This window comes from Trichosurus vulpecula, chromosome 5 (genome assembly GCF_011100635.1).
Source record: "Trichosurus vulpecula isolate mTriVul1 chromosome 5, mTriVul1.pri, whole genome shotgun sequence".
Lineage (NCBI taxonomy): Eukaryota > Metazoa > Chordata > Mammalia > Diprotodontia > Phalangeridae > Trichosurus > Trichosurus vulpecula.
Window position 1 is genome coordinate 206,214,311 of NC_050577.1, and position 21,765 is coordinate 206,236,075.

Here is a 21,765-nt window from a genome sequence, read left to right on the forward strand (position 1 = left end):
CAGGGGTTTTGCTTTGCTGTTTTCAGAGCTACTTCTACACAGCAAGCTCTGCCACACTAGTGCTCCTCCTCCCCCAAGAACCACCAACCAGGACCACAACCCAGATCCAAGCAGGGCAAAGGAAGAGAACCTTGCCTCTGCACCAGCAAAGCACTCCTTGTACTCCCACTCTAATCTGCTGCTTGATTCCTCCCACTGGGTAGGCCTGGAGCTGGAAACAACCACAGCTGGAGCTGTGGAAGCAGCCGTGGGAACTTCCTGCTGCCACTGCCAGGCTACCTATGCTGCCCCCGGGGCTGGGGCGAGACCACACACTTCTCTCACCCGGATCCCCCACTTTTCCCACTGACCTGCTAAGTTGTGTTTGGCATTTGTGGGTTGAGAAGTCCGGCACCTGCTGCAGCTTAGTGATTCATGGCCCTAAGGCCTGCTCAGCCCTATCTCCTCAGCGCCTGGTCTGTCCTGGTGTGGCCCCTGCTGGGCTGCACTCTGCTCCCAGCATAGTGTAATAGACCCTTCCCAGCGACCATCCAGGCTGTCCTGGGCTGGAGACCTGCTTCTTTCTTATTTCGTGGGTTCTGTAGCTCTAGAATTTGTTCAGAGCCATTCTTTGCAGGTGTTTGGAGGGATTCGGGGAGAGCTTAAGTGAGTCCCTGTTTTTCAGCTGCCATCTTTGCTTTGCCCCAAAAGTATTGCATTTTTTTTTTTGCTTTTTTTGGCAGGGCAATTGGGGTTAAGTGACTTGCCCAAGGTCACACAGCTAGTACATATGTGAAGTGTCTGAGGCCAGATTTGAACTCAGGTCCTCCTGACTCCAGGGCTGGTGCTCTATTCACTGCACCACCTAGCTGCCCCAAGTATTGCATTTTTAATCTTAGCTTTAAAATCTTCCAAAGAATGAGGTTTTGAAGCATATACAACAGTTTTGTTGTGACCCCACATGATAAAACTTCTTTTATAACAAAAATTTTTAAAGAGATAAAAGGCAATTCAGCAAACCCAGTCAAGTCCAAGGTCAGATTAGGATTTGCTTACTATGAATCTTAAAATTTATCCACCATGGCTGTCTCTACCCACCATACCTAAACTTATTTCTTGGGAACTTCTCTTTATCCTGTTGAATGTCCACTAAAATCTTTTTAAAGCACACTGCTTTGTTTTGTGTTTTGATTGGAAATGATCATTTAAAGAAGCAAAAGAATGGAATAGCTGTTTTGTTGGAAGCAGCTTGGTATGATGGAAAGGAAACTCCAGATACAGGTTATCGTCCCAGCTGTGGCATTTCCTAACTGTCAGTTCTTGGGCAAATCATTCTTTCATTTTCTTCATACAAACGATCAACAGCATCCCCTCTCCTTCTTAGGAAAAAAAAGTTAAAAAAAAAAAAGAGAAAGAGATGGAAAAATGTTTACATCTGAATCAAAATTTTGAGTGTGTAAGATCTCTGTAATCAACAGTTAAATGTTCCCTCTTTTTCTTTTTGGTTAATTGTGATGGTAATGGTGAGAATCTTTCAATTGATTTGACTTAGTAGAGTTTAAAACTAACAAAACTATTTTTCTGTCTTTCAGCATTTTCATTTTTGCCAGAGGAATAATACCCCTCACTGGAATTTTGTGGACCTTTTCCAGCCAACCTAATGGCATCTTCTGTTGCTGTGCCTGTAGGATTTCACTATGAAACAAAATATGTTGTTCTCAGTTACCTGGGACTCCTTTCAAGGGAGAAGCCACAAGAACAGGATCCTTTCTCAGCTCAAGGTAATAGTTTTGGCTTGTGATACTAATAGTGGTATTAGTGATTTAACATAGAGAGCTTGATGTTAGTAGTAGCTGGTAGAACTTAATAGTAGCTGTAAATCTAATTGAGTTCAATTCAGACATTTATGTAGGCACATACTATGTGCAAAGCATTGTGCTAAGTGCTGGAGGGGATACAAAGACCAAAAAAATGTCGCTGCCCTCAAGTCACTTAAGTAATCCTCCTGTGGCAATATTATATTAAAATAAATAACAATATACTTTGGGGAGGGAGAAAAATTAACTAACATAGCTGATCACGAAAAGTTTTCTAGAGAAGTTTGCACGTGAGTTGAGCTGTGGGAATGTGTTTTAGACATGTAGTATAAACAGGAAGAAGGTGTGGTGGTAAGAGACACCATGCCAAGTTTGGAGAACTGGTAGGCTAGTTTAGGTATTTCCACATTAGTCATGTTGTGAAAGAAGAATAAGAGCAAAAGGGGACTATGGAGTTTTCTAAATATACCATCTTGTCATCTGCTAACAGGAATAGAAATCTCTCTTTTGTCATGTTTTTACTTTTGATTTTGTTCTTTTGTCTTATTGATATAGTTAGCATTTTAAAAAATGTTTTATTTTTTTCCTCAATTACATGTAAAGACAATTTTTTTTTTTGCAAGGGGGAAGGCAGGGCAATTGGGGTTAAGTGACTTGCCCAAGGTCACACAGCTAGTAACTGTGTCAAGTGTCTGAGGCCAGATTTGAACTCAGGTCCTCCCGACTCCAAGGCTGGTGCTCTATTCACTGTGCCACCTAGCTGCCTAAAGACAATTTTTAACGTTCATTTTTAAAAAATTTTGAGTTCCAAATTTTCTTCCTCCCTCCCTTATCTCCCTGAGATGGTAAGCAATTTGATACTGGTTATACATCTTAAATCATGTAAAGCATATTGCCTGTTAGTCATGTTGTAAAAGAAGACACAGACCCAAAGGGAAAAAATAAGACATTAAAAATGCAGAAAATAAAAAATGGTATGCTTTGATCTGGCTTCGGATTTCATCAGTTCTTTCTCTGGAGGTAGATAGCATTTTCCATCACAAGTCCTTTTGAATTGTCTGGTATCATTGTATTGCTGAGGAGAGCTAAGTCATTCACAGTTGATCATCCTATAGTATTGCTGTTGTTCCTGTGTACAATGTCCTCCTGGTTCTACTCACTTCATTCAGCATCAGTTCATATAAGTCTTTCCAGATTTTCTGAAATCAGCCTGCTCACTATTTCTTATAGCACAGTAATATTCCATTACAATCATATGCCACAAGTTGTTCAGTCATTCCCAATTGCTAGGCATCCTCTGAATTTCTAATTCTTTGCCACTATAAAAAGAACTGCTATAAATATTTTTGCAAAATAGGTCCTTTTCTCTTTTTTTGGATCTCTTTGGCAGATAGACCTATGTAGTAATGGTGTTGCTGGATCAAAATATATACATAGTTTTATAGATCTTTGGGCATAATTCCAAATTGCTCTCCAGAGTTGGTGAATCAGTTCACAACTCCACCAGTAGTGCATAAGTGTCCCAATTTTTGCACATCTCCTCCAACATTTATTGGTTTACTTTTTTTCTGTCATATTAGCTAATCTGATAGGTGTGAAGTGGTACCTCAGAGTAGTTTTAATTCACATTTCTATAATCAGTAGTGATTTAGAGAATTTTTTATATGACAATAACTTTGATTTCTTCATCTGGAAACTGCTTGTTCATATTCTTTGACCATTTATCAATTGGGGAATGACTTGTATTCTTATAAATTTGACTCAGTTCTCTATATACTTGAGAAATGAGGCCTTTATCAGAGAAACTTGCTGTAAAAATTGTTTCTCAGCCTTCTGCTTTCCTTGGTTGCACTGGTTTTGTTTTTGTAAAACCTGTTGAATTTAATATAATCAAAGTTGCCCATTTTACATCCAATAATGCTCTCTTTTTTGGTCATAAATTTGGTCATAAATTCTTCCCTTCTCCGTAGATTTGACAGGTAAACTATTCCGTGCTCTCCTCATTTGCTTATGGTATCACCCTTTATGTTTAAATCATGTAACCATTTTTGACCTTATCTTGGTATCTGATTTAAGATGTTGGTCTATACCTAGTTTCTGTCATATTGTTTTCCAGTTTTACCAGCAGTTTTTCTTAAATAGTGAGTTCTTGTCCCAAAAGCTGGGGTCTTTGGGTTTATCAAACACTAGATTACTGTGGTCTTTTCTGCTGTTTCTTATGTATCTAGTCTATTCCTCTGATTCACCACTCTATTTCTTAGCCAGTACCAGATAGTTTTGATGTTTACCACTTTATAATGCAGTTTGAGATCTTGTATAGCTAGGCCAACTTCAGTCAGATAATGTTTGCTGATGGTTTTACTTAGATGCTACTTATCATTTTAAGGAAAGCTCCATTTATTCCTATGCTCTGTAGTGTTTTTAATAGGAATGGATATTGTTTTGTCAAAAGGTTTTTCTGCATATGGTTAATTATGCTGATAGTTTTTCTAATATTCAATTAGCCCCGCATTCCTGGTATAAATTCCACCTGGTCATAGTGTATGATCCTTATGATAAATTGCTGTAATCTTGCTATTATTTTATTAAAATTTTTTGCATCAATATTCCGTGGGGAAATTGGTCTATAATTTTATTTATTTTGGCTCTTCCTGGTTTAGTCTTAAATACAGTGGAATTCAGTTCATTTTTTTTTTTTTGTTGAAGATATATGATTGTCCTAGGTAAATTTTACTCTTTATGATTGACCTAAAGACAGCTACGTGTGCAGTGGATAGAGCCTTGGACTTGGAGTCAAGAATACCAGAGTTCAGATCTAGCTTCAGTCGCTTACTACATGAATGACCCTGGACAAATTTCTTAACCTTTTTTTGCTTCAGTTTAAGGATAAAATGAGATAGTATTTGTAAAGCACTTTGCAAACTTTAAATCCTAGCTATTACCATTATAATTGTCAATAATAACAATAAACATTAATATCCCAAGATCTGGTCATTTTTTAATTGTTTGACATAATAGCTTGCTTCTACATAATTGGTTTTTTTTAATAAATAAAACAGTGTAAATGTTATTGTGGTTAGCTCCCTTTAGGATATTTTTGGGATTCATTCCATCAAGGGGTCAAAAGGTACAATATTGCCACATTATGTTTGTACCAGTCCATAGTGGCAGCTACGTGGTTCGGTAGATAGAGCTCCGGGTCTGGAATCTGGAAGACCTGAGTTAAAATTTGGCCTCAGATACTTGGTATATGTGACCCTGAGCAAGTTGCTTAACCTGTCTACCTCAGTTTCCTTACTCTAAAATAGGGATAATAATAGCATCTACCTCAGAAGTTTGTTGTGAGGATGAAATGAGTTAATATTTATAAACACTTAGCATAATACCTGGCACATGATAGGTGTTTAATGCTTATTTGTTACCCTGTAGAAATAGCAATGATGTATTAGATTGCTGGTTTCCCTAATAGCCCTTCCAGCATTGGGTTTCTATCATCTGAGGCTATTATCTTTGCCATTTTGTTGAGAGTATGGTAGTAGTATTCTATGGTTGTTTTGATTTTTAAGAAAACATTTCTTTTTATTAATCTGCAGGAGTACATCATTTGGTTACTAACATTGATTGATACATTTTCCTTCATAAGTATATGTCTGTATGCTCTGTCTACTGCTCCATTGTGGGGGGGGAGCATGTTTTACTCTCATATTAGTTCTTTATGGGGTTGAATAACTTTGATTTATTGCAGGTATTTTTCTACAATCTGTTTCTTTTAATTTTAGACGTACTGATTTTGTTGTATAAAATATTCATGTTTGTATAATCAAACTGTGAATATTATCTTCAGTTATTTCTTCTCTTTGATAAAAATGTTCCTGTCCATAGTTGAGACATATTATTCCTTTTTATCCATTTTAAAAAAATGTGATTATTAATAATTAGTTTACTATGTATTATATGGTATAAATCAAACCCTCCTCTTTTGTCATAGAACTATCCCAATTTTTCCAACAGTTTTTATTAATTTGTCACTGGAAGTAGAAACTGAAGCTCATGCTGATCAAGCTGAAATGTATGTAGGGACAGTAGGGAACTGCTAAAGATTCTTGAATAAGGGAGTGTCATGATCAGACTTGTGTTTTAGGAAGATTACTTTTGCATTTTATGGAGAATGGAATGAAAATGGAAGAAATTACAAGCAGATTTTAAAAAGAAATCCTTTTATTGGTACTTTATTTTGACACAACGAACATTCTCTGCCAACTAATAACCCTGAAACCATTTAACAAAAGCATTCTATAGAGTGATTTTGATTATTAGTATTTGTTATTTTTCTCTTTTGTAGCTTATTAGTTATTAGTAGAAGAAGGAATGAGTACTTTGAATTTGATCTTTGGTACCAACATTATTTGTTTTTTGACCTGAGATGCGTTTGCTTTTTCATGTTTTTTTTTTTTAAATTTACATTACTGTAGTTTTTGTATGCTTTTTTGGGTTCTGCTTTCTTTACTCTGCATTACTTCATACAAGTCTTTCAATCTTTTCTTGAATTTTTCCATATTTGTGATTCCTTATAGTGCAGAAATATTCTATTACATTCATATAACACAATTTGTTCAGCCATTCCCCAGTTGTTGAGCACATTTTGTTTGTATGTGTTTTTTCCTCTGCCTTTTGTAGATATGGGTCCTTTTGTTTTATAATTGCATTTGTTTTTGTACTTCATTGTTGTCATTAACCGCTTATTGGTTTTTTTTTGAGCATATTGCTAGGTCCTGATTATGGATTCCTGGATCTTGTTCTGGGGTGTGTGTGTGTGCGTGTGTGCGTGTGTGTGCGTGCATGTGTGTTTGGGTATGTGTAGGTAGCATAATAATTACTGCTTTATGGGTTTCCCAGTTTTATTTTTCATGTTTCCTTATAGTCTTACCTGTTACTTTTTCCATAATGAACTTGATTATAACTTTGGTTCTAAGAAGTAGCTTGCTAGTATTTTGATCGGTGGTATGTTCAATCTGCATATTGGCTTAAGTATTAATATTCTAACTATATTTCCTTGACTCTAACTATGAGCTTGGAATAGCTTCTCTTTTCAGTTTAAAAATTTTTTTTTGTCAAAACAAAAATTTAAATTGTCTTTACATAATTTATTAAATACATAATATATAAATATATATAAACCTTAATGAATTATTGCATATATTTTAATGCATTTTGTCATCATGGAGAATGTTTCTTTTCTCAGATTTCTTTACAGATAATTAGAAGCTTTTGGTCTTGGTTAGCTAGAAACATGGCTTGATGGAACATTAAACAAGGGAAGATCAGAAACAGCGAAACTAAATAATACTGTGTTTAATAAATCCCAAGCACAGATTCTTATAAAAGAACTCCCTACTTAATATGAACTGCTGGGAAAACTAGAAGCAGTATGGCAAATATTAGGCTTGTCAACATCTCACCTCCTTTTCTATAATAAACTCAAAATATATACATGACAGTACTAAAGGAGGTGTGAATAGACTTATATGCAGAGAAAGAGATGGGGATAGATTTTTGAGGGGATGAGGGAAGATAATACTGAAGGATGAGAATGATGAAGCATGTGAACAAACCTCTTAACAGAGAGCTTATGAATTCAAGGTGTGGGACACATTTATGTTTCTACATGGCCACTGTCTGTATTTGTTTTGCTTGGCTATGCTTATTTGTTACAAGGATCTACTTTTCCCCATTCCCCAATGTATTTTTTTGTGTGTTTTATATAGTGAAAAGTATTTTTGAAATAATAGTGATTAACTACATCTGTATAAAATTTAAGAAATGACCAAGAACAAAAATGAACTAATAGTTATCTGTGCACTTAAGAAAACCTATCACCTAACCACACTGTTTGCTACTTAATCACCCTAATATCTAGTTCAAATTAAAGAATGAGCCTTTTCTCCTCTTATGCTTTAGGAGCTGTTCAAGCTCAGCTCAGCTTTCCATGCTTCCCCCCGTCAATATTGAAAATATGGAAAAGAAAATTAGAACGTCCAGTGAAACATTTTAAAAAGTATTCGGAAGAAAGCACAGAGAAGGTTGACTTTTAAAAACACCACTTGGAATTTATTATATACTTTTAAAAAAATCGAGTAGTATGGAAAAGATTCACAATTTCATATGCAATTTTTTTGTGTTCTTTGTACATGGAAACACTTTTTATGTTTTATGTTAATAAAAAAGCAATCCTGTTCATATTTTTTTTTTAAAAATATTTTAAATTACTCTATACTTGATAAATATCAAATGTGAGCAGTTTCACAGATACAGAAGAACAGAAAGGATTGTATTTGAAACACAAGTTTCTATTAGAATTGGAATTTTTAAAAATAGATTTTTTTATTGATATCTTTTATTTTTAAATCACCTAGGTTCCTCCTGTAGTCCTCTCCTTATATCTTCCAAAGAGCCATTCCTTATCACAAAGAATTTTTAATAAAAATTAAAAGATTAAAATTAAAAATAAATTAAAATTAAAAGAAGAAAAGTATCAGTAATACTGATCAGCACATTGGAAAAAATCTTATGTGTAATGTTCTACATTGTGCATCCCCCACCTCGGCAAAGGAGCCTTGGGGTGGAGTGGAGGAGATGTCTTTTCAGTTCTCTTCCTTAAGGGTCAGATTTGTTCTTTATACTTTGGCAACATTCATGACAATTGTTTATGGTGGTTCTTTCCATTTACATGTTTTCCTAACTATACTTGTTTCATTTTGCATCAGTTTATATAAATCTTTACATGTGTCACTGTATTCATTATATTCATATTTCTTACCGCACAGTAATATTCCATTGTATTTGTATGCCTCAGTTTGTTAAACTATTTCCTAGTTGATGGGTTTCTGTGTTATTTCTAGTTTCCAGCTAGGTGGTGCAGTAGCTAGAAAACTGACCATAGTCAGGAAAGCATGAGGTCAGATCCATCCTGTGTTGCTTATGTGATCTTGGCTGAGCTGCTTAATGTCTCTGTACCTCAGTTTGCTAAACTGGGGGTAATAATAGCCCCAACCTTGCAAGATTATTGTGAAAGTCAAATGAGATAATATTTTTAAAGTACTTGGCACAGTGCCTAGCACATAGTATGTATTTTTATGCTAGTTTCCTTCCTTGCTACCGCAAAAAATGCTGCTATAAATGTTTTAAGGTGTGGATAGAGGTCTCCTTGGATCATAACCCCCCACTGTTGATTATTCCTCTCTTGACATGTGTGTCATTTTCTGGGTAAGTAAAACCTCTGGATTGTTTCGATGTATGTTTATTTTTTAAGATGGTGGTTAAAATTTTTAGAATTATTTTTGGAATTATTTGTTCATATCCTTTGACCACTTATCTCCTCAGAAATGGCTTTTAGTCATACATGTTTCTTTTAGTTACCTATATATCTTGTACAACAAACATTTTCTAGAGATAGTTGATAAAAAGATTTTTTTGGACATTTTCCCTTTTGCTTTCCCATATGCATTCATTTTTTATGTGCATAAATATTTCAATATAAACAAAATGATCTATTTTAGTTTTGTGTCCTCTATTTCTTGATTGGTAAGAATCTTCCATCAGCTTGCATTTCATATATATAATAAATTTAACATGTTAGTTCCATAATTGTCCTACTTGTCTGTATGATGGAATCCTAATAAAGCTGTCCCCAGCCCCAATATTCTAACTTCCTTATAGGCCCCACTGAATAGCAGGCCCACTGTACCTACCTAGCTACTCACCCTCCACCCCCCAATTCTTCATGCATGCCTCACTGCTCACATATTTGAACAGGTGTGTTCTTTTACTCAACCACAATCACATCATCAGTGTAGCCCAAGACAGGACCACAATACCTAACTATCTTGATAGCCCCAGACAGGACCGCTAGCCAGTTGGAGGGCAGCACGACCAGAATGTTTAACCACCCGACCATAGAAGGGACCCCTCCTCCATTACCTAATCCCTTAACAAACTCCTCCTGCCTTTTTAATATTAATCATATTCCTATACTCTATGTAAATTTTGATTGTGTAATTAGCATCTTTGTGCTATAAAAATCCATCTTGCTCTCTCTGAAGTTGCTGGTTCTTCTTGGAACTTAGCCTGCTCCATGAGAGGTGTCAATTTGAATAAATGCCTATACTTGGATTAGAGGTAGTCTGACTCTGAATTCTTTGAGATGGTTCTACCATAACACATCATGAAACCCCAACAATTTTTGGTGGTCCTGGGTGTGCAGAGTTTAAACCTCAACATATATATCCTTCTAGATCTTCTCTTCGCATCTATGATTAAAAAATAATGGTAGAATAGAGCACCATTCTCAGCTTTTGGCACTTTTTCTGGCTTTCTCCTATGTCTGGAATTCTCGTCTTCTTTCCCACCTCTTGGATTCCCTGACTTCCTTCAAGTCCTAGCTAGGATTGCATCTTCTACAGGAAGCCTTTCCCAACTCCTCTTAATTAATTCTAGTACCTTCCTTTTGTTAATTATTTCCTGTTTATCCAGTATATAACTTGTTTGTGCATATTAGATGTCTCTTTCATTAGATTGTCAGTTCTTTGAGGGCAGGGACTGGCTTTTGCTTTGTTTTATATCTCCAGCACATAGCACCTGGCACAGAGTAGGCACTTAATAAATGCTCACTGAGGGGCACCTAGGTGGTTCAGTGAGTAGAGCATCGGCCCTGGAATCAGGAAGACCTGAGTTCAAATCCATCCTCAGACACTTACTAGCTGTGTGACCTTGGGCAAGTCACTTAACCCCAATTGCCCTGCCTTCCCCCCTCCAAAAAAACCCCACCCTAGTTAATAAGTGCTTATTGACTAATTGGCTACTTGCCCACTATTTGTTTATCTTTTTGATGTTGTTGTTTTGGTATCGCTATCACTAGTCTCCTTTGTCTCACACCCTTGTAAAAAGTTAAGTAGAATCAGGAAAAACAAAAATTCACACATTGGCCGTGTCTGAAAACGTGTACATACATCTGTTCCTTGTGTCCTTACTTCTCTGTCAGATTGTGAATAGTACGATTCCTCACTGGGCCTCTGGATTCATGGTTGGTCTTTCATAGTTGTTTTTCTTTATAATGTTGTCACTATTGAATAAATTGCTCTCTTGGTTGAGTTCAGTTCGTACAAGTTTTCTCAGGTTTCTCCGAATCCATCCTCTCTGTCATTTCTTACAGTATAATTGTAATCCGTCACATGGATACTTCATCAATTTACATTTCTTTGCTACTGCAAAAAGAGCTCTTTTAAATATTTTTAAAGCAGAATTTCAGGATGTAAGATAAATTCTTAGAAATCATCAGCATTATTATATGTAACCAAAAAAAGCCATCAAGAGGAGCTAGAAAAAGAAATTCTATTTAGAATCACTTCAGAAGCTATAAAATATTTGGGAGGATATTTATCAAGATTCACCCAGTTATTCTATGAATCCAACTACAAAAACACTTTTTGCAGAAGTAAAAACAGATATAAATATCCAGGAAAACATTCATTGCTCACCAGTAGTTTAACCCAATATGATAAAAATAACACTACCTAAATTAATTTACTCATTCTGTACAAATCAGAAAAGTGGGGTCTGTAGCCCAGTCTAAAGCAGAGCAATAACCAAGGCAAAAACCTCGGACCAAAGGGGATACTGTGGTTTTGTCACTTGGTGGAACCCGTACAAAAATACGCACAATTAGGTACAGAAATACATTTCATTCAGCAGAGAAATAGGAGGGAAAAGGGAGAAGGGGGAATTAAAGAAAGGTAAGTTAGTGGAGGGATTAGTCCAAAGCAGAACAAACTAAGTATTTAGAGAAATATTTTTAGCTCTTTGATATAGCAAAGAATGAGAATGTGAGGAAGTGTCCATCAATTTAGGAACAGCTGAACAAGTTGTAGTTTATACGTTTGATAGAATTTGATAGTGTTGTAAGAAGTGAAGAAGGAAATGGTTTTAGAGAAACCTGGGAATGTTTGTATGAACTGGTGTACAAGTTTGTGAGCGAAGACAGGAGAACAATTTATACAACAGTAACAATATTGTAAAGATAAAATGACTTTGAAGAATTAGAGACTCTGGTCAGTGACTCCAGAAAAGCAGCCACAATCTGAGAGGAGCAGTGCTGTTACCCACATCCTGAGAGACAGGTGTAGAACTCAGAGGGCACAAGCCGTCATTTTTTTTGGATGTTAAATTTGTTTGGCTTGACTATATGTGGATTTATAATAGGAGTTTTTGTTTTTCTTTCATTCTCATGGTGCTGGGTAGGGAGTTTAAGATAGGCAGGAGAGAAGGAAGATTTTTACTAATTAAAAAAATACACATATATGTATATATATACATAATTAAAAAAAGAAAAGTGCTCATTTGTATCCTTTGGCCATTTATCTATTGGAGAATGGCTCTTGTAAGTCAGCAAACATTTATTTTGCTCCTGTTGTGTGCCAGGCACTATGCTAACTGCTGGGGAGCCAAAGAAAGGCAAAAAACAGCCTTTTTTCTCAAGCATCTCATTGTCAAATGATGAAGGCAATATGCAAATGACTGTACAGACAATATGTAAACAAGATAAATTGTTGATAATCTCATAAGGAAAGCACTAACTTTAAGGAGGACTGGGGAAAGCTTTCAGAAAGTGAGCTTTAAGTTGAGACTGGAAAGAAGCTGGGAGGCAAAGATGAGGAGAAAGAGAATTCCAGGCCCAAGGGACATCCAAGGAAAATGCATGTAGTCAAGGGATGAAGTGTCTTGTGTGAGGGCTAGCAAGGAGGCTGGTATCAGTGGACCGTAGAATACATGGAATGGAGTGAGAAGGAAGACTGAAAAGGGCTAGATTTTGAAGGTCATTCAGAGTCAAAAAGAAGATTTTATATTTGATCCTGAAGGCAATAGGGAGCCAAAAGCATTTATTGAACAGTGTTGGCATTGTCAAGTTTTTGCTTTAGGAATATCGATTTTACAGCTGAGTGGAGGATGAATTAGATTAAGGAGAGATTTGACGCAAGAAAACTAACCAGAAGGCTATTGCAGTACTTCAGGCATGAGGTTATAAGGGCATGTACCAGAGTAGCAGCAATGTTAGAAGAGAGGAGACAACAAATGAGAGATGTTACAAAAGTAAAATCAACTCGGCTTAGCAGCTGTGGATATGGGAGGTGTGAGTGAGGATAACTCAGAGGATAGTGTTTTCCTCAACAGTAATAGGGAAATTAAGAAGAGGGGAGGACTTGGGGAAAGGAAAATGAGTTCGGTTTTGGACATTTTGAGTTTAAGATGTTTTAAACACGACGTACAGTTCATTATGTCCAATAGGTGATCAGAGATGGGAGACTGGAAGTTTAGGAGAGAGGGTAGGGCAGAATATGTAGATCTGAGAATCATAAGCATGGAGATAATAATTAAAACCATGGGATCTCATGAGATTACTAGATGAGATAATCTAGAGAGAAGAGGGCCCAGTACAGGGTTCTGAGGGACATCCATCATTATTGCACATGGTCCAGTTGTAGGTACAACAAAGGAGTCTTAGAAGAGGTGGTCAGACAGGAGAAGGTTAAGGAGAGACAGAGAACAAGGTGATGAAAGTGTCAAGAAGAGGAGCATGGTGGACAATGTCAAAGGCTACATAGAAGTTAGGAAGGATAATGACTGAGAAAAGGCTCTTAGAGTAGACAATAGATTGCTGGTAACTTTGGAAAGAACAGTTTCAACTGAATGATGGGGTTGGACTCCAGAATTAAGAAGAGAATGAGAGGAAACTAAATGGAGGCACCAAGTTGTACAAGATCTTAAGGATTAAGGACTTTAGCCATAAAGGGGAGGAAAGATATAGGAAAACTATTGGGGATGGACAGATCAAGTGGAGATTCTTTGAGGATAGAAGAGACATAGGCACGTTTGTAGGCAATAAGAAAGCGTTTAGTATGCAGGGAAAGATTCAGGATCAGTGAGCAGGTGCAGTCTGCTGGAAAAGATGGCACGGATTGAGGTCATTTGTTCGTGTCTAGAGGTTTTCCTTGGGAAGGAGAAAGCCTAAGACAGGTGAGATAGAGATAGTCCGGGAAGGTATCAAAGCGGTGTGAGATGAGGAGGAGAGAAAGAGGGTATTCTTGACAAGTGGACTCAATTATTTTTAGTAAAATACAAGGTAAAGTTCTGCTATTAGGATGGGGGGAGCCTTGGGAAGTTTGAGGAGTAAAAAAGATTTAAAAAACTTTCAAAAATTGTGATGAAAGGGAGAATGAAACATTTAAAGAGGTGTAAAAGGATTGCTATGCCACAGTAAAGGTCCAGTGGAGATTATGTAACATACATGTATAGTGGACCCAGTCAGCATGGTTTTGTGATTTCCTCCAGGTTCCTTCTGCAGCACATGAATGTGGGAGCAATCTTGTTCATATATATTTGAATCAGTTCCTCATATATTTTAGATAGGAGTTCTTTATCAGAGACTTGCTATAAAACTTTTCCCCCCAGTTCACTGTTTTGCTTCTAATTTCAACTATCAATCATTTCCCACCTGGCTGCTTTCCTGGACCCCATCACCATCTCCAGAAACTCATCCTTCTGCAAGATGAAATCCTCAGCACCCCCTGCTCCTGGAACTCCTCCTTCCCTCTGGATGGAGAGGATCAGGGTGGACATCTGGGAGCTCCTTTCTGATCTTCCACCATTTAAAGAGAGCACCCAGGTAATTCCTCTGATCATTTCCCACCCAGCTGATTTCCTGGACCTTATCATATCCTGAAACTTAGCATTGTGCAAGATGAAATTAATTTAGAAATTGACACCTTGTCAGATCATTTTCTACCCACTGCAGGACTTCATCATGTTCCCAGCTAGCTAAGTTCACTTACTTTCCAATTTCATCACTGCACCCCGCCCCGCCCCACCCTTAGCATCTTTTTAATGTGTTGTCTCCCTTGTGAGATTGTGAGCTCCTTGAGGGCAAGGACTGTCTTATACTTTCTTTGTATCTTCAGTGCTTAAGCACAGTGCCTGGCATGTAGTAGGCACTTAATGTTTATTGACTAACTCTGTGTTGATTTTGTTTATGCAAAACCTTTTCAATTTTGTGTAGTCATAATTGTCCATTTTGTAGAGATTCTGGGCAAGTTACTTATGTCTCCCTCAGTTTTCTCATTTGGAATATGGAGATATTAATAACATCCAGCTCCCAGGATTACTGTGAAGGCAAAATTAGATAATGTTTGTAATATGCTGTGAAATCCTTAAAGCAGTATATAAAGACTAGCTCTTATTTTTTTGTGGCCCTCTTTATTTTTTGTATGGTTATGTGTTCCTCTATCCATAGTTTACAAAGATATTTCCCCAGGTGCTCATCAAAAGTTTATGATATTCCTTTTTACCTCTAAAGTATGTAAATACTTGGAGATTATTATTGAATATGATCTGAGATGTTGGTCTATACCTAATTTCCTCCAGATTAAGTTCCAAGTTTCTTAGCAATTTTAGTAAAATAATGAGTCCTTTCTCTTGTACTTGGTGTCTTTGGATTTATTGAACATTGCGTTACTATGTTTCTGTTCTTCTGAATGTTGTGTACCTATTCTTTTACACTAATTAACCTGTCTTTTTTATTTAGTACCAAATGATTTTGATGTTTATTGCTTTAAAATATAGTTTGAGATCTAGTTTCTGAGATTTTTTCACTGTTACCTTTGAAATTCTTGATATTTTGTTCCTCCAGATGAATTTTCTTCTTTTTTTTTTCTAGCTCTATATAACACCTCTTGTAGTTTTATTAACATGGTGCTGAATAAATAAATTAACTAAGTGGTATTGTCATTTCTTTTTATACTGGTATGTCCTGGCCATGAGCATGTACATGGCCTCATATTTAGACTTAACTTGACTCTTGTAAAGAGTGTCATATAGTTGTATTGGCGTAATTTTTGTCAGTATGCTTGTATATGGACTCTCAAATATTGTATACATTCTTTTGTTGTTTTGAATGAAATTTCTTACTTTCTCTTCATATTGGTTTTTGGTATTACATAAGAAAGTTTGATTTGTGTGGGATTATTTTATATCTTGCAGTTTCTCTGAATTTATTGGTTGTCAGTTAATTTCTAGTTGAAATCTCTAGCATTCTCTAAGTAGAACATTGTATCACTTGCAAAAAGAACTAATTTTTTTTCCTCTTTACCTGTGTTTATCCTCTCAATTTTTTTCTTTGTCTGATTGCTTCACTAATCATTTTTAGAACTGTGTACTGGTGACAATGGTCATTCAGGTTTCCCCCTGTTAGAAAGACTTCTAGCATGTCTCTAGCACATATAATACCATCTCTTGGTTTTAGGTGTTTTAGCAATATTTAGGAAGTCCATTTATTCTTATGTTTTTAATAGAAGTGGATGTGCTTTGTCAAATTTTTTACACGTATTTTGTCTCATTAGTTAAGTGATTTGCCCAGAGTCACACAGCTAATAAGTGTCAAGTGTCTGAGGCTGGATTTGAACTTAGGTCCCCCTGGCAGATAGGGGGAGGAGGTAATCAAAAGCAAACACTTTTGAAAAAGGGACAGGGTCAAGGGAGAAAACTGAATAAAGGGGGACAGGATAGGATGGAGGGAAATATAGTTAGTCTTTTACAACATGATTATTGTGGAAGTGTTTTGCGTAATGATACACGTGTGGCCTATGTTAAATTGCTTGCCCTCTTAGGGAGGGTGGGTGGGAAGGGAAGAGGGGAGAGAATTTGGAACTCAAAATTTTAAAAGCAGATGCTCAAAAAAAAGAGCTGTTTTTGCATGCAACTGGGAAATAAGATATATAGGGAATGGGGCATAGAAATCTATCCTGCCCTACAAGAAAGTAAGGGGAAAGGGGTTGGGTGGGGAGTGGGGTGACAGAAGGGAAGGCTGACTGGGGAATGGGGCAATCAGAATATATGCCACCTTGGAGTGGGGGGGAGGGTAGAAATGCGGAGAAAATTTGGAACTCAAAATCTTGTGGAAATCAATGTTGAAAACTAAAATATTAAATAATAATATGAATTTAGGTCCTTCTGACTCCCAGGGCTGGTGCTCTATCCACAGCACCACCTAACTGCCCTGTCTTATTAGTAAGATCTGTTGTACTTACATTTTTACATTTACATTGTATTATTTATGGGTTTATTATACTTAATATTTTTATGTTTTTATTGATTTCTTTTGTTTTTAATATCCTCATAGGTTTCTTTTTCCACTACTTCTCCCAGAGTCATCCCATATAACAAGTAGCATTTTTAAAGACAAAATAAAAGGGAAAATTTTTCTTGGTCTGAAAGGGCTTTATTGAAGCCCCTAACTATTATGATTCCCCTGTCTGTTTCTCCTTGTAATTCGATTAATTTTTCCTTTAAGTACTAAGATGCTATGTAATTTGATGCATATATACATTCTTAGTATTGCATTACCTATCATACCTTTTAGTAAACTGTAGTTCCCTGTTTATAACTTTGTTCTTACTATTGCCTTTTCTGACATCATAATTATTACCGCTACTTTGTTGAGTTTTTAGAAACATAATAAATTTTACTTCAGCTTCTCTTTTTTCTCTTGTGAATTCTAAGTTTCAAATGTATTTCTTATAAACCATGTATTTTTGGGTCTGTTTCCTAATTTATTCTTTTTCCTCTTCTGTTTTTTTTGGAGGATTTCATCCTATTCATATTTATGGTTATGATTGCTCATTGTATGTTTCCCTCCATCATATTCTCTTATATTTTTCCCTTTCTTTGTTCCTTGGTCTTCTCTTTACAAGGACAAGAAAGTATTGAACTTCAAGGAATGTGAACTTTCTGTTACTTCTCTTCCCTTGGCCTATATTCTATCACTGGTTCTTACCCTTGCATTCTTTCCTTTTCCCTTCGTGATCCACTTTCCAAAGTTGAAATCTGTTTTGCTTGATTCTCTTCCCATCCTCCTTTTTAAATCCCCTTCTCCGTTTTCCATGCTTGTTTCACTATTGAGTTTAATGTGTTACTACCCCAAACTTAGTATGTATTTCTGTGTTCAAACCTACTTTGTTCAGTTCAGATGAAAATGAGGTTCCTGTGATGACCTTTTCCCCACCCTTCCTCAGTTGCAAAATATTTTTCTTGAACCCCCTAATTATGAAAAATACTAAGTTCTATCCCCTTTTTTCCTTGTTTCTTTGTTAGTGTATTCTTTTTTCCTTCCATTTTAAGACCATCAAGACCACCTCCAACTCTTAACTAATTCTGTGAACCTTGAAGTCATGGAGATTTTGAAGGGATACTTGTCTCTTAGCCTTCTCTTAGAATATAAGCATCTCATTTTGCCCCTTCTAATTGTCCAAATATATTAACCTTGCACTTCAGAGTTTCTACTCAGCTCTGGTCTTTTCATCAGAATTACTTGAAAGATTTCTATTCCATTAACATTTTAATTCTTTCCCCACAGGATTTTACTTATTCTTGTAAGTTAAATTATTCTCATTTGGAAGTCTTAATTTTTTGCTTTTGTAATGTTGTATTCCAAAATGTTTTCTCCTTTATAGTAGTAGCTTTTGGTTCTTGTAAGATCCTGATTGTGGTTCTTTGGTACTTGAATTCTTTTTTTCTTTGTAGTAGTCCGTATCTTCTTATTTTGTCTTATTTCTCTAGCATTACTTTATGATTTTTGACTTGATTTCTGGCAATATTGGGGCCCTCATGGCATTGGTAGGTGATTTGACCTGCTCCGCCTTGCCAGGGGGGAAACAGGATCTGCTTGCTTGTATTGCATTTTCCACTTGGTGGGAAGCTTAGCAAGGAGGAAAGACATGCTTTGTCTAGACCTCAAGCAGAGCCAATCCATGTTGTGAGAGTGAATTGCATTGCATAGCTTTCTCAACTACTCCACTTAATTAATTTTGCCATAAAATCCTCTGTTTGCTGCCTTAAAATAGCTAATAATGGCTAGCATTTATGTAGCACTTTAAGGCTTGCAAAGTGTCTTATCCTCATTATCTCATTTGATCTTTATGGACTGTGGGTATCCTAGAGAGAACTAGGGGAGGAAGGAGGAACACTGCTTGCCAAGTTATAGGCTGCACTTTTCATTTAAAAAACAAACATGTAACCTACAGCTTTGTAGCCAATCAAACAGAAAAGGTTATAATGTAAACTATTAATCTTGCTGTTTCACACAAGTAACCATACAAGTAACATTAAACATACAAGTTGGTGCTGCTACTGCTGTGTTTCTAAACTAAATAAACTGTTCTAAGAAGTAAGATTTTGTGGATACTGACCTTTAAACCCTTTTGTGGGAACACATAGTCTCCCCAAAAGTAGATTTGCTGATGCTCTGGGTTCCTTCCTTCCTTCCTTCAGTTTCCTTAAAGTCAAATTGCTGGTCCTCTGCATGCTTGGGAAGAATCTGTGACTTGTCCAAACTCAGGGTATTTCTGGCTTTCTTTCATTTTCTGAACATAGTTTCCTAGGTCTAGTTATTTTGGGTTAGAGAGACTTGATTTCGTATAAACTGTGTAAACGTTCCCTAGGCTCTTGTTCACCTTCCTGCTCTTTGTCCTTGCATCACTTCCTGGACAAGGCTTCTTGACTAATCTTCCTTGTGTCCTCTCATTGCCTCATTGACTAGTGACCATGGCACGTATATGACCTTAGCTGTGCAGCGTGGGGAATGAAACCTTGAATTAACTCAGCCTATCTGATACATTAAACATTAAAGGAATGAAAGATTGAGAGATTACAAAGATAAGGTTGCGTTAATGTGGCTAGAACCCCAGAGTAGATAGGGACTAAGACATTCAGAGTGAAAGTGACAAAATGCTAGATTCCTACCACCTTATTCTCTACGAATTATTATAGTATTTTTCTATCTCTTTAAAGTAACGATTTCTTTTTGGGACAAACATCTAAGCACCACTGTGCTGTATGAGGAATACAAAGATATAAATATAGTCTCTTGTTCTACATTCTTTTGGGATAGTGGAGAGGGAGGGCCAGATATGCACTTATAAGCTGATATGAGTGAGAAAGCAGAGGAGCATGTCAGACTAAGCATGCTAGGAATATTTGAAGAGAGAGAGAATCCTTTCTGCTGGAGAAATTAGGAAAGACTGCATAGAGAACAGGAAACTGAAAGTCTTGAAGGAAAATAAGTATCCTGAAAAGTAGGAAGTACTGCATTCAAGGTATAGGGAATAGCTTTTATGAATGTATAGAGACAAGAACTGTCATGTTGAGTTTGGGGAACAACCAGCTAGTCCAGTTTGGCTAGGAGGTTAAGGAAAATGATGTGAAATAAGACTGGAATAGGAGGTTGGAGCCAGATTATGGAGGGCCATAAATGCCCAGCTGTACAATCTGTATTTTATCTTGGGTGTGAAAGTGAGGCACTAGAAGTTTTTGGACAGGTCAGTAACTTGGTCAGACCTGGCCTTAGAAAGATTATTTTGACATCTTTGTTAAGGTTGTATTGGAGAAGGAGAGAAACTGGAAGAAAAATTAATTAAAAGGCTATTACAGTTGTCCAGAGGAAAGCTGATAAGGATCTGTATTTGAATGGATTGAAAGATTCAAAGACAAATATGATATTTGCAGCTAAAAATAGAGACCCTTAGAGGAAATAATTTAGGTTTAGGGACATAGATATGGAGATGACCAGCCAGCAGTTGAAGATACGGCATTTGGGGGCGGGGATTAGGGTGTGTGTGTGTGTGTGTGTGTGTGTGTATGTGTGCATGAGGGCACTTGCACACATGTGTGTGTATGTGTGTGTGTGAGAGAGAGAGAGACAGAGAGACAGAGAGAAGGGATAATTATATTCAGGGGATGTCACCAAGGGAGAGAATATAGAACTAGAAGAGGGCCCAGGACAGAGCTTTGGGAAATAACTGAACTGTCCTTAAGGAACAAGAGATTGATGATGAACAAAGGAAATTGAGAAGGATCTTTCAGTCACAGTATCAATTGGTGAGCAAGTATTTATCAAAATCTGTTATGTGATAGGCACTCTACTAGCTGCTGGGGATACAGATACAATGAATGAAACCTTAAATGGCAATGAAACATGCAAGGGGCTTACATATATATATTCAAATGGGAAAGAGCAGGTAATTATGTATAAGTATATGTGGAATAAATGAAATAAATACCAAGTATTAACTGTAAGGTGATTTAGGAGTGAGAGCACTAGCAGTTGAGGTGATTAAGAAAGGTTTTAATTTAGAAATTGGTTTGCATGCTGCATCTTAGAGGGACAAAGGGGTTCTATGAGGTGGAGGAGCAGAAGAAGGAAGAAATGAGTCAGAAGAAAACTAGGGTGAAGCATTGTCTTAGAAGCTAATAGAGAAGAGTCTAGGAGGACCTATTCACTAATACCCAACCTTCCATCGAGGAAAGATTTAGATTTAGCAGTTTAAGAGAGTAGCAACTTGGAGAGAGCGATTCCAGTAGAGTTGATTTTAAAAGCAGAATTACTAGGGATTGAGATTTCAGTGGATGGTGAAGTGTGGAGACAGAGAATATGAATAATTCTTTCTAGAAGCTTACTGGTAAAGAAGAATAGAAGTCTCTTTTGGGAATGACAATGTAAAGGGAAGATTTTTTAAAATTTGGGTGAGTGACCAGAGTGTATTTGTAGATCATGGAGGAGCCAGCAAATAGAGCTATGTTACCAGAGGGGGAAATGATTGATTGGACAAACTCATGAAGGAGTTAGGAAGAGTTGGAAATAAGGGCAGGTTTAGAGGGGTTAGCATTCGAAAGGAGAATGCCATGTATTTCTCTGAAAATGGAGCAGAGGAGAAGAGGAAAGGTTTAGAGGTTTTGTGGTTTGAAATGGGTGACAGAATTTATGATAGCTTATATTTTCTCAATAAAATAGGAGCTGCCCAAATGGCTATAAAACCGTGCATACCCTTTGATCCAGCAATACCACTACTAGGTCTGTATCCCAAAGAGATCA

At 36.7% G+C, this 21,765-nt stretch overlaps 1 protein-coding gene across 2 annotated transcripts in view; it reads left to right on the forward strand.

Annotated features, from left to right (window-relative positions):
• BCL2L13 (BCL2 like 13) overlaps nucleotides 1-21,765 on the forward strand; it is a 70,522-nt gene that overhangs the window by 12,617 nt on the left and 36,140 nt on the right. For both annotated transcript variants that reach the window (XM_036759592.1, XM_036759593.1), the window contains exon 2: nucleotides 1,572-1,760. In XM_036759592.1, the coding sequence (XP_036615487.1) occupies nucleotides 1,640-1,760 (121 nt within the window). In that variant the 5' untranslated portion in view covers nucleotides 1,572-1,639. The remainder of the gene's footprint in view (nucleotides 1-1,571; nucleotides 1,761-21,765) is intronic.